The sequence below is a fragment of the Sarcophilus harrisii genome, chromosome 1, assembly GCF_902635505.1.
Source record: "Sarcophilus harrisii chromosome 1, mSarHar1.11, whole genome shotgun sequence".
In the NCBI taxonomy this organism is placed as follows: Eukaryota; Metazoa; Chordata; class Mammalia; order Dasyuromorphia; family Dasyuridae; genus Sarcophilus; species Sarcophilus harrisii.
The window spans coordinates 654,843,573-654,864,158 of record NC_045426.1 but is presented as its reverse complement, the minus strand read 5'-3'; the positions used below and the strand labels follow the sequence as shown (position 1 = coordinate 654,864,158).

Genomic DNA, 20,586 nt, shown 5'->3' with positions numbered 1-20,586 from the left:
GCAGTGGAAGGTAGTAGTGGGAATTTTAACAATGTAACCTTAAGGAAGTGAGGGTTTTACAGCTGTTAAAAGCTAATTGGCAAAGTACCTGCAAAGCTGGGTTGTTTTTGTTTCCCTCACTAAGATCAGATCCTACTGGGTGGAAAATGAACTAAGACCATGGCTGGGGGCTTTTTTATCATTTCAACATGAAATGCTCTCTAACCAGGCAGGGCACGGGGCATCTTTAAGAAAGAAACTGAAGCTGGGAGAAGGTGATTCTTTGGAAATAAAAGGTGGGACTATTACACTTGCCAGGAGATGCTGAAGAGCCAAAGGGGAAAAGTAGGGGAAGAAAAGTCCTGGACCTTCCATCCTGGTGGGTGGGTAGGTATTTGTTGGTGGGAATTCAGAAATTAGGCCCCTCTAGACACTTGATTGGCTGATAACTGCTGGCAGCCAGATCACAGTACTCCCCAACCACTAATTTGGTTTATCAAAGCCAGAGGCTGGGGCTAATGGGGGAGGGGTGGAAAGGAAGTGAGAAAGAGCTGACCAGGGCCATCTCTGATGTCTTAAATTTTTTTTCCTATATACTCTGAGCTCCTTTGTGGTCTTAGCAGAGCAGGACTGGTCACATGGGGTCTCCAGTAGGTCTTCTGCTCTCGGGGCTTTAGAATGGGGGGAAAGGGGGTGGGGAGTGGGAAACCCTGGGCCTCCAAAGAGCAGCAGATGGGCCGGGCTGGGCCACGTGTCAGAGAAGTGATAGCATCATCTACCCCGGGCTTCCCTTAGCAGCTGCTCTTAAATCTCCCCCTTGACAATAACAACCCCCCAGAGTAGGAGGAGGGAATAGGAAAGCTGCAAAAGACCTCTAGGGCTGGAAGAGAAGGGAATAACAGCCAATGACCTCTCCGCCCCCTCCCCCACAGCTGTCACCTTTGTCAGCCCCAAACTCGCCCCTTCATGCATTCTGGGCTCTTTATTTTCCGCAGCCTCAACATCTGCCCAGCGAGCCTGGCCCCTCGCTGACCCATTCCCCCCCCCCCTCTCTTCTTCCTCCTCCTCCTTCTCCTCCTCCTCCCTCCCTCCCTCCCTCTGGTAACTGGAGGGGCTTTGGGCACTGCTAATGGCTCTCAGGCAGCTGTAGGTCTAGGTCACCGCCTGGAAGACAGAAGGACGAGGGAGAGGGGGGGCAAGAAAGGAAGAGAAATGATAAAGAGGAGGGGAGGAGGCAAAAGAGGAGGCAGAGTAAGGGCTGTAGGGCCACGGAGGGTGAAAGAGGAGGAAAAGGGGAGGAAGGGGAAGAGTGAGAGGGGCTAGGGGCTAGAGAAGAGTATGGGGAAGAAGTAAGGGGAATACGAGCTGGAGAAAAGGGGCAGAGGGGAAGAAGGGGGAGGACTAAGGCGGATTAGGGCAGGAAGATGAGGATGACGGGGAAAGAGGCAGGAGGAGAGGGAAGAAGGGAATGGAGGAGAGAGGGGAGGACAAGAAAAAAAGGAAGATAGAAATCGAAGGAGTCCCATAGGGAGCCCGAGGAGGAGAGAGGAGGGAGAGTGGGAGTAGAAGGGCGGGAGCTTTGACGCGTTGCTCCAACCCCCCGCCCTCGCCTCTCCATCTGAGTTAAAAGCTCGGCTGGTCTCTTCAACGCCGCCCCCTCTGCAGGACCAGCAGCGGGGCCGCCTCTGGCTGGATCCGCTTCTCCGGCCCCGGCTGCCCGCCGCCCACTGCCCACCTCTGGTGCGCAGCGGGACGCTCACTCCTTTTGTGGCAGCGGCATTCAGGGCTGGCCTGGAGGTTGGGGGAGCTCCCGCCTCCCGCCGCGCTGCCTGGGCGGCTATAACCGAGCAGAGCAGATGAGCGGAGCCAGCAGGGATACTGAGCTCCCCGCAGCCCAAGTTTGCGCTCCTGGAGCTACAGACGCCGCTACCCGAGCCTGCCTTCTCTTCCTCGGTCTAGAGGTTCAGACACCCTGAGAAGCTGACCCCGATCTGTGCAGGGGTTTGGGGAGAGGACAGTAGCCTCCCTCTCTAACAGCTGTCCAGTCCCCCGGACCCGGGGTCCTCGAGAAAATCTAAGCCTTGAAAGCCGAGGCTGATGATGATCTGGGGATCTCAAATCTGAAGGTGGTCGGCCGGGACCTAAGAAATTCCTTGGCTATTGCCCCAGAGACATCAGGAAAAATTAGTCACGACCTTAGAGCCTGCTGGGTCCCTGCTGGTTTGGGGTTCTGCACTCTCTGAATCTGGCGCTGACCCGGCTACGGTGGTCACCTGACCTTCCACCTCCAAGAAAACCTGGAAGCTTTGTCCTCGGGACCCTCCCCCAGCCTGGACTAGGATGGGATCAATAGCTCCTTTCCTCCCTTCTCTAAGCCCTGAATCAGACTCGACCTCTCTAACTTCTGAATGTATTCCTCAGTTTCCCAACCTGGTTCCAGGAGAGTGCTGATGAATCCCCCCAGAGACGGGGAGCAAAGGTTGAACCTAAGAGCATTCTTAAGTAATCCATCCTGGTCTCCTTTACCTGTCTGATTCTGGAAGGCTAGACTCCCTGCCGAGGAGTAATTAGAGAGAGAATACATGGCTAAGTGGCTGAGGGACTACCTGACCTTTGGTGGACGAAGGCCACCCCCACAACCCCCCAAACCCGATTACACAGAGAGTGATATCTTCCGGGCTTATCGGGTTCAGAAAAGTCTGGACTTTGAGGATCCTTATGAAGATGGAGATGGGCAGGAGGAGCCCGAGTCATCCTGCCTCAGTTGCCCCGGCAAACCTTCCTGTTCTGGGGACCAGCAGTACGGCTCCCCCAAACACCGGCTCATCAAGGTGGAGTCAGGAGACCTAAATCGCAGTAAGATGTTGCTGGGGACTCCTGAGGAGGATAACGTAAGTACCTGAGTGGGGGGAAGAGGGAGAGGAGGAATTTAGCCCTTAGACAGTTCAGCTCTACCACACATAGAACGGCCACAGCCTAGGTGACCTCCGAAATGTGATTCACTGCCTTTGTATTCTGCCCAAGGTCAAGAGTATCAGGTTGAAGAGCAGACCAGAAAGAAAAAAAAATTGGATCACAATAACTCATGTTCCTCTAGCCAAAGCTCTTTCCAAGAAAGAACCCTCTAGGTTAGGCAACAAAAATGGTATTCAGTCCATTTTACAGGTGAAGGAACAGGCTAAGGTTTGTCCATTTTCATATAACTATTAAGGGCAGGAGTTGGAATATGAATTGGTTTCTTCTAATTCTAAATCCTGCATCTTTGTGTGTATGTATACACACATAAACATATATAAAAATATATATGTATACACACATGTGTATATATATTTTCTGTTTGGAATAGGAAAGAAAGGGAAGTCAAAGATCTGCCTTGTGACACCTCCAGGAGCTGGGAAAGGCTGCCTAAGAGTAGTGGATGAAAAGGAGAAAGCCTCAGGAGGACCAGCATCAGATCTGTCAGGGGCAAGAAAGGTTGTGTGTGATCATGGGAGCCTGACTGGGAAGGGGCTTAAGGCGATGAACTAGATATTAGATGTGATAGATGGTGATTAAATAGGAAAAATGGCCAGGGCTCCATGGACAGAATGAGGGAGAGGCTGTGACTGCTGATAGAAGGGAAAGGACAGAAGAATCATTCTAAGATAAGGGGATGAATGAGCTTTGAAAGAGAATGTCAGGACTGGAATGGCAATAAATCACAGAATGTCAGAATTTGGACTTTAGAATACAGAATATTTGAGTCGGAAGGGACCTTAGAGCAGAGAATGTCAGAGCTGGGAGAGATCTTAGACACAGAATGTCAGAAATGGAAGGTCAATAAAACAGAATGAAAGGATTGGAAAGGATTTAAACAAAGAATGTCCAAGTTGAAAGAGACCTTAAAATACAGATTTTCATGTTAGAAAGACCCATGAACCATGCGACATAAATGATGAAAGAGACTCTGGAGATAGAACATCAAGGCAGAAAGGCTGAGAATGGGAAGAGGGGAGTATTTGGGAGAGATGTCAGAGGAGAACAACACTGAGTCCCTTGTCCTTACCTAGACCGCAGATGATGGTGAGTATTCGGACCCCTTTGATGCCCAGCCCGAAGCTCAGTTGGGTGCCTCAGAACAGCTGCCCCCTGACAACAGCTACATGGAACCCTATGATGCTCAGTGTGGGGTAACAGGTGAGTGTCACTGCATTAGAGTGGGTGGATAATACAGCTTCCTCTCCAGGTCGTCCATTTGTCCTTGAAGTCTAGTCCTGGCTGACATTCCTAATCCCACCTCCAACCCCCACCAGGAAGGGAAGTGTAGAAACTAGCTCTCATCACTGACCCATTCACTCGCTCTTCTATTCTCTCTCTACAACTTCTCCCTTCACTATCTCAGACACTTCCGTGGCTTTAATTATATCTTCTAAGTGAGTGACTCCCAAATCTCAATCTCCAAGGTAGCCTGATCTGCCTCTTGAGCACCAGCTCCATATTTCCCAGAAGCACAGAATTTGTTAAAAGGCACCTCTGAAGTGATCCAGCCCAACACATACCTGAATAAAGAAACCTCTTTACAACTTAACTGGAGTCTCTTCACTCTTAGATCTCTAGTGAAGGCCCACTGCCTCCTGAAGTAGCCCATTCTACTTTGGAATAAATCTAAAGCTAGAAAACTTTACCTGGTATCAACCCTAATTCAGCCTCTTTGAATCTCTTACCCATTGCTCCTAATTCTATCTTCCTGGACAAGAAAAACAAATCCAATCCTTTTTCACATGAAAACCTTTCAAATACTTGAAGCTATCATTCTTACCTTCCAGTGATTTGTCATACAAGGCAGGTGGGTAGCAAAGTGGATCAAGCACTGGATCTTTGTCAGGAAGACCTGAGTTAAAATAGACTCAGACACTAGCCATGACTAGCCAAATCACTTACCCTCTTCCCTAAGTTAAATGACAATAACAATACCTCCTACCCCACAAGATTAGCTGTGAGGATCAAATGGCATAATATACAAGCTGCATGCTTTTGGTGGATCCTATGGGATCATATCATGAGTACAGTCTGATTGCTGCCCTCCTGGGCTTTTCCAAGTTCTGCACCTTGAGTTGAATCTAGACCACAGAGCTGTCAGCATGTTCCTGGATGGGACTCCAGTAGAGTTGGCCCCAGCTCCTGTCTACTAACTAAAGGGTTCAGAAGGTAGAGAATGATTGTGCTATTGCTGATCCTTGTTCTGGTTCTTCTCTGGAGAGAGTTGGGGACTGAATACTCCATCAGGTCCTTCTGGGAGACCCCATGCCTTTGGTCCAGGGATGTCTTCAACCTTCTTTGAGTCTAAAAACTGCCTTGTGCTGTTCACCTAGTTCTATTAAGTCTAGGGTTAATTCTGGGATCACAGTTCAGCCTGGGAGACTCTGCTCTCTTGCCTGAGCTCTGTGGCCAAAATTCTGACCTTTCTAGATGACCCCACACTGCTGGCGTGGAGCTGGGAGGAATCCATAATTTGTAAACCTTGAGGCTGAACCCTGAAATTTGTTTTAAGGTGACTATACAGTACTGCCTGTTGAGAGTCCTGGGAGCTAAGTTGGCTGTGTCTGCAATCCAGAGCCAACTTGTCACAGTGGTTGACCTGGTCATTTGCTTTTGGCTCCAATTTGTGACCAAACTGAAAAGGTCCATTGTGGTTGCTTCTTAGATTTCCTGTCATTTCTAGGTCTAGAGCTCTTCTTAGGACTGTGTTTGTCTTAGAGGAGAAACTGAGGCTGTCTTGCTTACTCTTATTCCCCTCTCCCCCCAAAGTCATTTGTCTAGAACTCTTCTTCACCCTGTCGCTCTCTTACCCTGCCAAGGTAGCATATCCTTACTATTAGACTGTAAGCTCCTTAAGGGTAGGGACTGTATTATCTTCCCATATTTGTGTCCCCAGGAACATTAAGTGCAGAGGGGCAGAGATAGGGACTGGACCTGTAATTTTATAGGAAAATCCAAGGTGAGGAAATTGCCTTCACCAGTTTCATTATGCACCTTTCCCACAAGTCTTAGAGAGTTGCTTAGAGTACTAAGAAGTTAAATGTTCTGCCCAGGGTCACACAGCCAGTATGCATTAGGGTTGAGATCTGAACTCAAATCTTCCTGGCTTTATGGCCACCTCTCTATCCACTGAGCCACACTGCCTACCAAATATATAGTAAGCACTTAATAAATGTCTATGGAATTAAACCAAATGTGGAACACAAGATTTTGCAAGAGTGAATGTTGAAAACTATCTTTGCAAGTGTTTTGAAAAGTAAACGTTATTATTATTTTTTTGTTAAAAGAATTAAACTAAATGTAATTACCTATCAGACCTACAGCTCTATGACACACCCTATGAGGAGCAGGTGGTGGGGAACAGCCCAGAGGCTGAAGGGAGGCCCCGGCACAGCCGCCTGCCCCGGGATGATGAGCGGCCTGCTGAAGAGTATGACCAGCCCTGGGAATGGAAGAAAGACCACATCTCCAGAGCTTTTGCAGGTATCAGCCCCTGAAGGCTCTGACTAACCCTGGCCTTGTTGGCCCTCCCACTTTGGTCTTCCCTCTCCCACCCTAACATACACACTCTGCCAACCCCATTCCTTGCTTAATGCTAGAAGTGGGTCACCCTTTGCCTCCAGAGCTTTCCCTCTGATAACTCCCATAGGTGCTGACTCTGCCCAGTCCCTCATTCTGAGATCTATCCAGGTTGAATCTCTTCCCAGTCCCTGGCTGTGACTCATCAGACTAGTTTCATTTTTAATACATGGAAGCCCTATTCCTCTTAAGCCCTGAGAGCATCCCCCAATTCCCACTTCTCCCCTCCCCGAGGCTCACTTCTCTGAATCCAACGACCAGTCTCTGGTTTTTGCCCTCGGAAGGACCAGCTGGTTAAAGAAAAGCGTTCTTTGGTTTCTCTGCCTGATCCAGTGCAGTTTGAGAATCCTGAGTGGGAACGGGCCCCAGGCCTGGCCAAGGAGCTCCGGAAGCCCCCAGCTAAGACCTCTGGCGGCTGGGTAGGGAAGGGGCCCAACCCAGAGGAGCATAGCCCCCAGCCAGCCGAGCGTGTGGACCCAGCCCTGCCCCTGGAGAAGCAGCCGTGAGTGATGAGACCAAGTTCAAATATAGCCTCTTTCAGGAAAGAGTTCCCTCCCCCTAGGCAGAAGAGATCCCCAGCAGAACACTTGACTTTGATGGTCCTTCTCCAGAGTAATGGTCTCTCAATTCCCAGGCCCTAAGAGATCAAGTCTCTCTCCTTTGGGTTTGTTTGCGGGCACGTGCCAAGTTAGAAACAGAGCTGGGATAAGGGGAGGGGAGGGGCAGAGCCTGGTCCATCTCTGAGGGTGGGCTCTGGCCCCTTCAGCTTCACTCCCTGTTTCTCCCTGTCCCCTGTCAGGTGGTTCCATGGTTCCCTGAGCCGGGCCGAGGCCGAGAACCTCCTGTCCCTCTGCAGGGAGGGCAGCTACCTTGTCAGGCAGAGTGAGACCAGTCATCCGGACTTCTCTCTGTCCCTCAGGTGAGCCCTGGGTTCTAGACCACTGGCCACAAGGGAGAGCAGCCTGGAGGGTCAGACTCCAGTGGGGAGGGAGAGCTGGAAGAGGTCCCAGTGTCCTCCTGGGAGCTAGAGAGGGAAGGGCTCCATCAGACAACGTGAGTCGCCAAGTGACTGTTAAACAGGCAGGGCATCTCTGTGCCCTTGGGCAGGCTGGCAGACATGGTCTGTCACTGGGCTGCTATTCTAAGCCTTTCTGCCCTAATAGGAAGCTTGAGCAGCCCCACAAGGGGACAGGGAGAATAAGGCTAATATTCTCTAGAGCAGCGTCTCCTGCTTAGTTTATTTCTCTGTGGAATGGCGACAACCATAGGTGCCTCGATATCCAGGCCATGGAGGCCACCTGCCCTTGGGGACCTGGGACCCCAAAGGGAGAGCAGTACTCACATCCTTGGCCTGATTCTCTGGGACGGCGTCTCAGGGACTGATTGACTGAAGCTAGCTAAGTCCCTTCCCCTCCCCCTGGTCCTTCCAGAGCTTGAAGCTCCCTCCCCAACCTCCCTCTGACCCAGGGTCGCCTCTTCCTTCCCAGGGGCAGCCAGGGCTACATGCACATGAAATTCAGCCGGACAAAGGACAACAAGTTTGTGCTGGGTCAGCACAGTGGGGTCTTCTCCAGTGTGCCTGAGGTGGTGCACCACTACAGCATCCGCCCACTGCCAGTGCAAGGCTCTGAGCACCTGGCCTTGCTGCACCCCATCGCTGTGCAGACCCCCTGACTGCCTCTGCACTAGGACCCCGGCTCTTCCTGCCCATCATCCCCCCTGGGCTGCTGCTGACCTCTGGCCGTGGTACTTCCATTCCGGGCAGAGTCTCAGAGCTGGAAGGGCTCTCACCCCATCTGGTCCAGTTCCCTTCGGCAGCATCTCTGACTAATGGCCAGTTGTTCCCTGGAAACCTCCCGGGATGGGAAACTAACTGTCTCCTGAGGTGACCGTTTCCCTTCTGGGTGGCTTTTGGTGTAATCTGATTATAATCTGGCCCTCGAGAACTTCTCTCTGTCCCTCCCAATTCTGGCCTTGGGGGCCAACAGAGGACTAGACTGTCTCCTGCACCAGCCCTTCAAGTGCTTGGACAACAGCTCCCAAGTCCTATTCTCCACGTTCAGCATCTACATGTCTCTCAACCAGTTGGGCAGCGTCGGGTCTCAAGGCCCGTGTTGGTCCTGGTCACCCTTCTCTGGCCAGCCCCATTCTGTCACTGCCCTCCCTATAACAGGACCCCAAGCCTGAGGTAACACTACAGAGGAGATCCGACCGGACACACAACTCCATAGCCCTGGACTTGGTGCTGTTCAATAAAGGCCAAAAGTCAGGGTGACTACAGGGTTCCACTGGCCTGTTGACTTATATTGAGCTCTTCCAGGATTCATGAATCCCCATTTCAGTTCCTGGGCAAGGGCCCTTGGGGAAAACGAGCGTCCCCAGATAAAACAAAAACGGGCCCCTAGCTCAGCCTTACGGTTGCCCCCAGACACGATGCTCCCACCCAAGACAAGACCTGGGCCTTGGACACGGAGGAGTCCACTTTATGCTGGACACAACTTACCTGGAGAAGATATAAATGGTGAGAGTTTGCTCCCCTTCCTCTAGCCTTTCCCATCCCAGGCTGGAGGAAGCAAATGGTACAAACGGACAGCCTTGGCTCCTCTGTTCCACTGCCTGAGTTTTCAGACTCCATAGATTTTTCCAACTCTTTCACACTCAATAAATCAATTATCTCTGGCTCCTACATACTGTCGTTGGGGGAGGAGAGGAGGACAAGAGCTTTGGGTGCTTGGGAGGAGGATTGGCTGGTTTACGAGCATGTGGGACCCTTTTCAATCGTGCCTTGTCCTGGGTGCTGGAATGGGCAAGGTACTCGGACAGGATGTTGGGGGATAGCGTGGATCAGTCTGGCTAAGTTGAGATTGTGTGGTTCAGCCCCTGTACCTTAGTCTCCCATCTATCATGTAGGATGGTGTCCCACAATTCATTCCTGTTGAAGGACAGAGGAACTAGATGACAGTATGCAAGGAAACTACCGATTGGGAGGGCAGTGACATGGCTGATAGCCTTTCTCTTGCTGAGTGATCAGGCAAGTCCCTTCTGTCTTCTAGACCTGAACTCCTTGTTTGTGAAATGGAAATACTTTAAAAAGACTATTTTAGAGACATGGAGCATAGGATGCTAAGCACAGGAACATCTGGAAGATCTTCTAGCCCAGTGGCCAAGATAGAAGAACTGAGGTCGAGAGAGGGAAAGGAATTTGTCCAATGTCACAGAAGGACTTGGGATCAGAAAGCCAAGACTGGCATTGGGGGTCTCAGGGGTAGGGAGATGGAGGTCATCCAGGATGGGGGTCTGGAGGCCTGAAGCTGGCGGAGGATCCTGGAGCCTCTTCACCTTCTGTGAGTCTGGATCTGCTCTGCTTCAGTCCCCTTCAGGTCCCCTTGGCTCTGCCAACCTTCCAGTATGTCTGTGTCTCTGACAACATCAGAGAGGACATCTGTCTCCATGGAAACAAGAGGGGGAAGACTGCTCTGAGCCAGTGAAGCTTCAAGGTGACAGGCAGAGGCTGGAGGGAGAAAGGGCCCATCCCATGGGGATCTTCAAAGGCAGAGAGAGGGCAGGTACAAGGGGCCACCTGCCCTTCCTCCCAGGTCCCTTCCCTTCTTCCATCTGTGCTTGAGGGAGCAGGGTAAGAAACAGCTGCAGGAGGCTGGCTGTGTGTGTGTGTGTGTGTGTGTGTGCGCATATATGGGATGGGAACGCTGGGCTGCAAGCCAAGTCTAGGGGAAAAATCCTTAGTACTCTGATCCTGGGACAGGCTAGGGATTCCGGGATGGCCTCAGACCCATAGCTTCCCTCAGGGGGACCAAAGGAAGCACAGTGTGTGTGAGGAGGGGGAGTGGAGGAGTCAGTAAGTAAGTTCCTTGAAAACTGAGTCTCTCATCCCCCAATATCAAGGAGGTTCCCCGGAAAGGTCACTTCTTTCTGCATCCCCCAATCCACTCAGCTATTCCCCTATTTATAGATAATTATTCTTTGGGGAATGGGGGGGGAGAAGATGTATTTCAGTCTTTCCCCTATCCCAACCTCAAGATCTCTTCCCCAGATTTTAGTCTTCCTCCAATGCAATCAAGATCCCCAAACTTCCTTAATCCTACCCCTCCCCTAAAGCTCAGCCTCCCCAGGTTCCTAGAGAAGAAATAACTTATGGAAGATCCTTTTCATCAGATGAGCCAGTTCTGCAGAAAATCCTACCTCCTTTCTTCAGTGTCTCCTCTATATTCTCTTATTTTCACTCTCAGGTCTCCCTTCCATCTCAGCCACCCAGAATTTAGCTTCCCTAGAGTCCAGCTTCCAAATAACAGATTTTTTCAGATTTATCTCAACACTAGCCCATAGATCCCAGTCTCTCCAGCTCAGCCCTACTTTACCTTCCAATTTTAGCCCCCAAGATCTAATTCTCCCCCAGAGTCTATTCTCATTTCACAATATCCCCAAATCTCAGCTCCCAGTCTCTTCCATTCCAGTTGCAAGGATTCTACTTTCCTCAGATCCAAGTCTTTTAATTCCAACTCCTCAGATTTCAGTCTCTCAGATTCCATCCCTTCCCCTATTCCTTCTCAGGTGCTCTGGGGTCTTACAGGCCATACATCAAACATCATACATCCTGCCCTCATCAAACAAGGGCCTCTGGTTTATTAATGCTAGACCTTACGGAGAAGCCATAGGATACTAAGTCAGTTGGGCATTAGGGATGGGGAAAGGGGAGAGCAAGCTCTAGTAGTGTCTAGGAAATGATGGAAAAAGTATATGAGAAGCAGTCTCACATATTAGAGTCATATCAGATGATCTTGGTTCTTTTGTTTTTTCACTTTATTTTTCAATCAACAAGCATTTATTTTCTCCATTTTCTCCTCTTCCCCACTAAAATAAACAAAAAAAAAATCCTTTATAACAAATATTAAGAGTCAAGTATAATATTGGGGCCATAAAATTGGGCCATCCTCCTTTTTGCCACTTTCATTTCCAAAAATGTAGCTCTGGCTTATCTTTAAGCATTGGATCCTATCCTCCATGACTTGGCTGAAGAGGCAACCTCCCAGCTTCTGGGAAACCTTAGTCCTCCCTCACTTTCCCATTCTCAGGAAGGCTGACCTCTCCCCCACACCTCACTGGACTGAGCAAAGAAATCCTAGGTTAAGTGAAGGTTGGAGGCAGGGAGTGAGCTGGTTTTATTGGCTAAGAACTAGCCTGATGCAGGCTGGAGTGGGTAGGGGGACGGTTCCAGGGGACTAAGCCCTAGGGGTAGGGGTTGGGAGTTGGAGACCAGCAGAGTAGATCCTCTCTCCTCTCTTTTTCTCTGGTGTCCCTTGCAGAGGCTTGTTCTTGTTTGGCGTGGCCCCCTTAGTTTCTTTGTGGAAATAGAGAACATTGCCATAAAAGTGGTTCTCTGTAAAGAGACAGAGGAGAATGCGTCTCAGTCCATATATCTTTCTCCGGGGCTAACATTGGAGCTTCCATTTCAATTTCTCAGTCATCTTCCCCAGCTCTGACACCAGGAGCAGGACCTGTGTGGAATAGCTATCTCTGGGGATAGAGAATCCCCATGGGAAGGTGACTTAGGGAGCAATAATTGGATAAAAGCAGCAGCTATGGATCAAATTGGGCCATCCTCCTTTTTTCCACCAATGGCTGAGAACACAGTTTGCTAATGTACTGAGACACCGACTGAGAGGCAGCTAGTGTGGTCTGGCCAGGACTCTGGGATGGGGGAGTAGAAGGGGGGGACACTGTACCCCTGGGGCCTGCCCAGTGCTGGGGGACTACTCACCGGAGTCTGTGTTTCTTCTAAAGCATCTCCAGATCATTCTTGCCAACACAGCCCCCAATCCTATCATGACACACGCCATCAGCAGCCATATGAGAAAATCTTGAGAAGAGATAGTCAGTGGAGAAGGAGAGCCAGTGGAGACGTCGTGAAGAGGGGAGATTGGCAATGAAAAACAAGTTCAGAGGAAAGAACCATGGGTTGGGAATCGGGAGACCAGGGTCTAAACCCTCCGCTCCTGCCTCTGACTCACTCACTGCAAGACCTTCAGCAAATCTGCCTTCCTTCCCATCTGTAAAATGAACAACATGGTTTCTGGGGCCCCTCTCCTCCTGACACTGACATTCTATACTTCAAGAATCCTTTCAGTTTTCACTCTATTCTCTGTTCTAAGAAATGTATGATGCTAATGATAGCCAAGCTGATTAATATGGATCATCTCACAAGGAGCAGGGACAATCTGGGAGGAGGAACGGGGAGACATTGGGATGGGCATTATCTCTTACCTGGAAAGCCTTTGATCCAGCTGCTTGTGAAGGAATCTGTAAAGAGATAAATCTCTATTGCTCACGCTACCATCTCCCTTGGCGTGTTTTTGCCCTCACTTCTCTGGAGGGGTTTTGAGCTTTTAGCAGTTTTGGTTTTCCTCCTTCCTTTCCCTCTGAGGATCAGAACCTGACCCCTCTGTATGCTCACTAAGACTCCTGTGATTTTCAGAGATCACTAATCCACTGGGGAGGGGACGGCACACATAATTCTCTACGATGGTCATATGTCTGGAAGTTGCTGGGTCCACCACTACCCCCTCTCATAAGTAGGAAGAAATATTACCCCCTCACTCCCGAGTTGGAAGGTGATCTCCATCTCTGGGGAGTCCTGGTATGTTCAGCCATCCAAGGCACATGTGTAGAGAACTCAGGATTAAATCTCCATCCCCTATAATTTTTTCAGGGATGCTTCTCCAGGGAATGGAGAAGGGCACCCCTGTGGTAAATTCTTCTCCCACCCCCATCCCCAGGAAGTAAAGGAAAGATCTGGGAGGGGTTGCAGCAGCTGTCAATGCTGGGTCCTTGCCCAGGGGCCGGGCCAGAGCCAACACTGACTCCTATGTCTTATGTCTCTGCTAATTGGTAATTGGCCCCTCCTGGAAGAATGGAAACTGGTAATTGGTAATTGGCCCCTCCTGGCAGAATGAAAATAGGGTAGGCGTGTGGGTGGCACAGATTGGCACCGTGCCAGCAAAGCCATGGAGCTTCAGAGAGCTGGGATGTCTGGGAGCGGGTGTCATGGGCTGGCACATGGAAAATCTGGGGACATCACAGGCTGTCCTTTAGGGGCCAGGCCAGAGGCTGTGAGAACCACTTCTGGGAGATGCTGTCAGGGAGGGAAGGAGGAGAGGAGATGACTGGGAAATCGGCCAAAATCAGCCAGAAGTCTGAGGATGAGAAAGGAGGAGACCCATAAAACATTTTCCTCGGTAGAATCTTGTTCTAGAAGTTAGGCTATCTGAATTTTTAGCCTTGGTTCTGCCACTGATCTCCTATGAGATTAGAATGACTTTGTCATTAGTGAGACCTTGTCCCTGCCCATGTGACCTTGGACTTCCTAGCTCTGGATCTCAGTTTTCTCCTCTGTCAAGTAATAGGGTCCTACTCAGCTCCCTTTAAGATCCTCTCCAGTCCTTTCATTCACTATATACTTTTTTTTGGAAGCAATTGGGGGTAAGTGACTTGCTAGAGTTAAGTTACCCACCTAGTAAGTGTTAAGTGTCTGAGGGCAGATTAGAACTCAGGCCCTCATAACTCACGGGCTGGTACTTCATCCATTTCTCCCATTCATTCACCTTATGAACAGACATTTATCAAGCTTGTGAGCAAGGTTAACCCTATGCTAAGCACTGGAGACACAAAGATAAAGGGGATACGTACCTTGCTCACAAGAAGCTTACAATCTAGTCATGGAGAATAACCCTACTTCGATAGCTGTGATAGAGAGGTAAGTACAAGGTAGGGTCTGATATGCAGGAAGAGCCTGAGATTTGGAGAAACAGGGCCTGACTTGAGTTTCTCTGTAACCTTAGGCCTCCCTGAGTCATCTGTAAAAAGAAGTTATTGGATTCCACAGACTTGAGTCCCCTCAGCTTGTCAGGGGCACAAATGCAAAATCAAAATAGTTTCTCCTCTCAAGAGACTTACATATTACTGGGTAGGCTGGAAGAAGATACAAAATGGACCCAGACAAAGAAATAAAAGATCATTTGAAGAAGATGAAAGAGGTAAAAATTGGAGGGATCCAAGAAAGGCTTTCCAGAAGATGTAACATGGAAATGGAATCTTGAAGGAAGAAAAAGATTCTGAGAAACAGTGAGGAGGGCGCTAGTGAGTTCCAGGCATCTATGGGAGGACAACCTATTCAAAAGCACAAAGTCAGGGAGGGGGCATTGAATGTCAGACAGATCTGGAGAGTCCAATTTGGCTAGAACATAGTGTCCATGAAGGGGAGGAATACAAAAGAAATCTGGAAAGATAGTTTCGAGTCAGACTGTGGAGTCTGGCTTAATAGATGCTTGAATATATGATATAATAATAAATATAATAAAAGCTTAATAAATGTCTTTTGATGTAGTGAGTGAATGAACTGAAAGGGATCTTTAAGGAAGTTGTATTTTATTCAAGAGACAATAGGGAACAAACAACTGAAGATTTTTGAGTGAAGAGTGACACGGTTATACTTAAGACCGTGGGGTCCTGCAAGATAGGCCAAAGAGGGAAGAGACTGGAAGCAGGGGAGGTAAAGGAAACCATTAAGGTAGTCTAGGTGAGAGGTGTTGTGGATTTCTAAAAGAGATAGGACATAGAGTGAAGATAGAACCTGGTAAATGTTTAACAATTGGCTTCTCTCCCCCCTTGGAAAATGTTTATGTGACACTTTCAAGTTTAATCAGCATTATTAGCACTTTCTCCATCACTTCTTAACATCTAAATAATCAAGAAAAAAATCAAATGCTTCATTGTAGAATTTGCCAATTTCTGAGATGTAAATAAATGCTCACACTGAAAAACAGCAATCTGGAACCAAATCAAGCTGCCTCCAGCACAGTCTTGGATTGAATCAACAAGAATTGGAACAAGAAGATGGATGGAGGGAGGAGCTCAAAGTTGAGATCTAGCAATGTTGAAGTGAGGATAGAAAAAGATGGCATGGGATTCAACAGCAGAGGGTTGTGATCCTTGGTTAATGACAGAATTGAGACTATGAAGGAAGGAAAGTAAGATCAGAACAAGAAGGATGGACGAGGAATAGATGGGAAGATAGAGGGTCAGAGATAGCTGTGAAGACAAACAATAGATGTGAAAAGAGTGAGGGAGAGAGAGTAGGACAGGAGAAGAATTTCAGAGTTCAGCTTCATGGGAAATGCTACAGTTCAGGGTGAGAATGAGCTGACATGATCAACACTGGATTGTTAAGATGACACTGTGCTCCTCTACTGTTCGTTCTCCCTGCCTTCCTGCCTTCTCCCCATACCTGAGACTATGAGATGTGTCCCATTGCCTTCAACCGTCTGGAGCTCTGGGATTTCCATTGTCACATGACACACATAGTGCCCGCTGTCATTAACATTCACATTATTCAGACTCAAGGTGATGGTATTGTTCCGTCTGAGGACCGACATGTTTCTGGAACTCCATATAACCTGGTTAGAGTTCTGACTGATGGGCAGGGACTGGTACAGTTTTTTGCCATCCTTCTTCCACTCTACTCGGAATTGCTCCCAATGGGTCCAGGTGACTTGGCAATCCATGTTCACTTTGCTACCCGAGTCCACCTTGATTTGTTCCGCCTGCTGCACCATCAACTCTCCTGAGAGCACTGGGTTGGGAGAAGAAAGAAAGAAAGGTCATGCACGGTTGATAATGGGGGCTTGAGCAGGAGAAGAAGAAAAAGGAAGCAGCAGATGAAGGCTTAATTCTTCTAGAGATCACAGAATCTGAGAAACCCAAAGGACTTCTGAAACTTCATAGAAGCAGAGTTGAAGCTAGAACCCAGGTATCCTGACTTCTGGTCCTGAGCACTTTATTTAATCTCTCGTCCCGTCCTTTCTAATATTCTACATGCTAAGATCTTTATCAGATCTGATACCATGTTCAAAATCCCTCCAGTTCCAATACTTCCCATCTAGATTTTCTTTCTTCTCTATTTTGGACATTTCTGTTTTCTATGTTCTAAGAGTCTTTCCAGCACTAATGGTCTATGTTTTATGATTCAGTGGTTTCTTCATCCACACTGAGAGTCTGAAATATTGTCCCCATAAATTCAAACAGTAGACAATTAGCTTGGACCTTGGTATACTCCTTAATAGATAAATTTTAGAGGAAAAGTAGGAAAAAGAAGGGCTCCTTCAAGACTCTTTGAGATCCCCATGGTCTGAGAGGACAGAAACTTCAGCTATCTTGGAAATCTAGAGGGTTATGGTTTCTTTAATGATACAGGAAGAAAGAGGCTTAAGGGGGTCTCCTAGTAGGCAGGGACCTTTGACTTGGTTACTTACCCCCCAACAGTATCAGGAGAAAAAGATCTGTAAGAAGACATTCCATCTCTTCTCTCCCCTCAGGTTCCTTTCTACCTTTAGTCAGCTCTGCTCTTCCTTTCTGCCTGTAGAAGCAAATGTTTCTGAGGGTAGATCTATTCCTCCCTCCCTCCCCACCTCTTTCCACCCATATGTTCTCTGTATATGGCCAACCTGACAGATAGCACTTCCTGCCACAATATCTGCCCCTCCCTCTCTGAAGAACTTTGGAAACAATTGAATGACATGGGAGATACTGGCAAAGGACTGCCCAGCGTAGCATACCCACTATATTGTATGAATGAAGCAGAATTTTAGGAGCTCAAAAGAAACGTACAGATTTAGAGACATTTCCACCACAAATGTTCATTGAACTACTTGTGCCCGACCTGTGTTAGAGCCTTCAAGCTCACATTGGTCTGATCAGGGACAGTTGGACATACCATACCTAGTGCCCACTGTCACTAGCATTCACTTCATCCAAAACCTGGGTGATGGTATTTTCCTGGATCCAGACCAATTAGTTTCTGGACCCCCATGTAACCTTGCTGGAGTTCTGACTGACGGGTGGTATACTGATACTTTGACTCCAACATAGCAATGTCATTTTGATTCTCTTTGAGAATGATGGACAACAACTAATCCATTGGAGTGGTTTGCCATTTCTTTCTTCAGCTCATTTTGCAGATGAGACAAACAGAGTTAAGTGCCTTGTCCAGGGACACACAGCTAGTAAGTGTCTGAGGCTGGATTGAACTCAGGTCCTCCTGATTCTAGGCTTAGTGCTAATTCAATCTATTTTTCTGTGAAGGAATCCCTTCTACAGATATCCTGAATGGAGTGGGAGGGGAACTATTCAGTCTGTTTCCATGTCCAGGAACAGGGAGCTCACTACCATCAAAGCACCCTTTTCCAGTATGATTCTGTCTTGTTGGTTAAAATTTTTTTCAGCTGAATCTGAAAACTGTCTTGCTGTTGCTATTAGCAAGATAGATACAGATATATCATAGAGAACTGGAGAAGGTTCATAATCACAGGCTCTCAAGGTTAGAAAGGCAGGAATCCTACCTATAACATAATAGTATATGACATGTTTATAAATCATTTTCCATACATTTTCTCTTCTGATCCCATAAAATCACATTGCTTTTAGCCTTGTTTGCACCTCTCCATCATGTCTTCCTTCTCCAGGAATTGAGAAATCATATTAAACTGCAAGATTCAATCTGCCCAATCCTCTTATGTCCTCAGTACCCTCTGACCCTGATTGGATGCTGTAACTAGAGGTCAGGGTCATGGGCTTCAGTGCTTCTATTTAGAAAGGAGAAAACACAGGCTTTTCTCCCCTTTTCACACCTGCTACATTGCTTAGGATTTTAGAATAGTCCATCATACTCTTGGTTCAGGCTGTTCCCTCAATTCTTCCCTAACATAAACCACCACCCACCTTTCTGCTTCCTTTTGATTGTAGTCTTTCCCCATTAGATTATAAATTTCTTGAAGGCAGGGACTATTTTTGTTCTTATTTATATTTTTATCCCCAGTGCTTAGCACAGTGCCGGACACCTGGTAGCAGTTTAATATATGTTTATTGGCTGATTAATCGTCACAACAACCTTGGGGAATCTATTATTGGTATGATTATCTCTATTTTACAAATGGGGGAACTGAAGTTCAGAGAGGTTAAAATGGTTTGCTTATAATCCAATAGTTTATAAGGGCCAGTTAGCCAGTCAAAAAGTATATTTTAATTCTTTCCCAACATGACTAAGATGGAACTATGTTTAACATAATTGTATATGTATAACCTATATCGATCGCATTGCCCGCTGTCTTGAAGAGAAGGGAGATGGAGAGGAAAAATTGTTAACTCAGAATGTTACAAAAAATCAATGTTGAAAATTATCCTCACATGTAATTGGAAAAAATAAAATACTATTGAGAAAAAAATTTAAAAATAAATTTAAAAATATATAAGCCCCTACTAAGTTCCAAGCACTGTGCTAAGTTCTAAAGATGCAAAGAGAGGTCCCTTCCAACACCCCCCCCAAAAAAAGAAAAAAATATACTCTCAAGGAAGTCATAATCTAAAGTATAGCTAACATTAAAATTAAAGTTTTAAAACTAAAACTGCACTAAGACTTTGGGGACATCTTATATAAGTCTTTTAAGGTTTGTAACCCCCTTTCTGTGTGGTTTCTCATTTGATCTTCATCACACATCTATGTGTTTAGACAGGGATGAAATTTAAATCTAGATCTTCTTGACTCCCAGTAAGCCCAACAGTATGAGTTTAACAGTAGAATAGGAGACCCTGTAACCAACAATGGTGGGGAGATTTCCGGGCAGGGAGCTACTACACTTTAAGTCTCAGCATCAGAAGCTTTTGTGAGCATCAACCACAGGCTGATCTCTTTTTAGAGGCAGCAGCCACTGCAGTGGGGTCTGTTTTCTGAGAGGCTTCAAAGAACGGGCGGCCCACCCACAAACCAGGGTTGCAGGAGTTCTTGAAACTCAGATGAGAAGACTTCTGCCTTAGAAAACAGCTTTCACTTTAACCATGATCTCAAAAAAACTTAAAGTTAAAATGGATTTAATGAAGAGAGAAATAGAGAAACTATACTATATGTTAGCTATATTAATCAATATTGATGTATTTAAATTTAATATAACCAAATAGAATAAGATTGGAATTTTGTTGTAGTGTAGGAAATGATGAACTGGCAGAGTTAGGAAAATACAGGAAGACTTGAACTTATGAAAGATGTGATTCATCTTCAGAGAAACAGGACAAGTGGAAATAAGCATAGTATGGTCTTACATATATGAACCTATATTTGTATGTATGTGTATGTGTATGATATATGTATAGATAGATATAGATATCTCTGAGCTTAATTGTAGAGAGAGAGAGAGAAGGAAGGAGGGGGAAAAAATTAAAAAATTAAAAATGCGCAGCAGAGAACAAAAGAAAACTTACAAGGAAGTAAAGAAAATACGGATAGCTCTGAACACAATGTGTAGTATTTATTATATAGGCTTTCTTGAAATGGAAATTTATTTCTTTATATTTTGAATCCTCTCAGGTTCTGCTGTGTACTGGCAATTTCTATCTTTTCTTATTTTGTATTTATGTTTAAAATTTAAAAATAAATAAAGTTTTTTAAAAAGAAAAAAAATAACAGTTTTCATTTTATAAGCAAGGCACCTGAAATCCAAAGCACATATTATTGGCTGAATTGGAATTCAAAGACAAAACTCTCAATTCCAACTCCTGTCCTCTCTTCTTTCTGTTCCAGACTAAAGTCCCTTTTGCCTCATAGCCAGACTTCCCCTATCCCTGCTCCTCAGGGAAGTCAGAACTTGTCCTGGAAGGAACCTCAGAGATCATCTAATCCTGGAGTTCTTAATTTTGTGTGTGTGTTCCATACTATTAGACTAGTGAATATTGTAAATTCCTTTTAAGAATTGTTTTTCAATGTGTAAAAGAAAATACAGAGGATTACCAAGGAAACCAATTATCTTGAAAAATAATTTTCAACATAGTTAAAAAAAAATTTCATGGGCCCCAAGTTTATCCTCTCATCTACAGATGGGAAAATAAGATTCATAGAGTAGAAATCACCTGCTGAGATTACACAGGCAGTAAGTAGCAGAGATTCAAACAACT

General features: G+C 46.8%; 2 protein-coding genes across 2 annotated transcripts; one reads left to right on the top strand and one right to left on the bottom strand.

The window, feature by feature from the left end:
* The first annotated feature begins 1,441 nt into the window (after positions 1-1,441).
* SHD (Src homology 2 domain containing transforming protein D) lies at positions 1,442-9,985 on the top strand. The gene is made up of 6 exons (XM_031947837.1): positions 1,442-2,870; positions 4,029-4,155; positions 6,313-6,480; positions 6,910-7,078; positions 7,376-7,495; positions 8,064-9,985. The coding sequence occupies exons 1-6, from the start codon at positions 2,562-2,564 to the stop codon at positions 8,248-8,250; spliced, it is 1,080 nt and encodes a 359-aa protein (XP_031803697.1). The 5' UTR covers positions 1,442-2,561; the 3' UTR covers positions 8,251-9,985.
* Positions 9,986-10,704: 719 nt separating this feature from the next.
* Positions 10,705-16,206, bottom strand: TMIGD2 (transmembrane and immunoglobulin domain containing 2). The gene is made up of 3 exons (XM_031947894.1): positions 15,837-16,206; positions 12,353-12,527; positions 10,705-11,971 (listed from the first exon to the last, which is right to left on the bottom strand). The coding sequence occupies exons 1-3, from the start codon at positions 16,200-16,202 to the stop codon at positions 11,814-11,816; spliced, it is 699 nt and encodes a 232-aa protein (XP_031803754.1). The 5' UTR covers positions 16,203-16,206; the 3' UTR covers positions 10,705-11,813.
* Between the last annotated feature and the right edge of the window lie 4,380 nt (positions 16,207-20,586).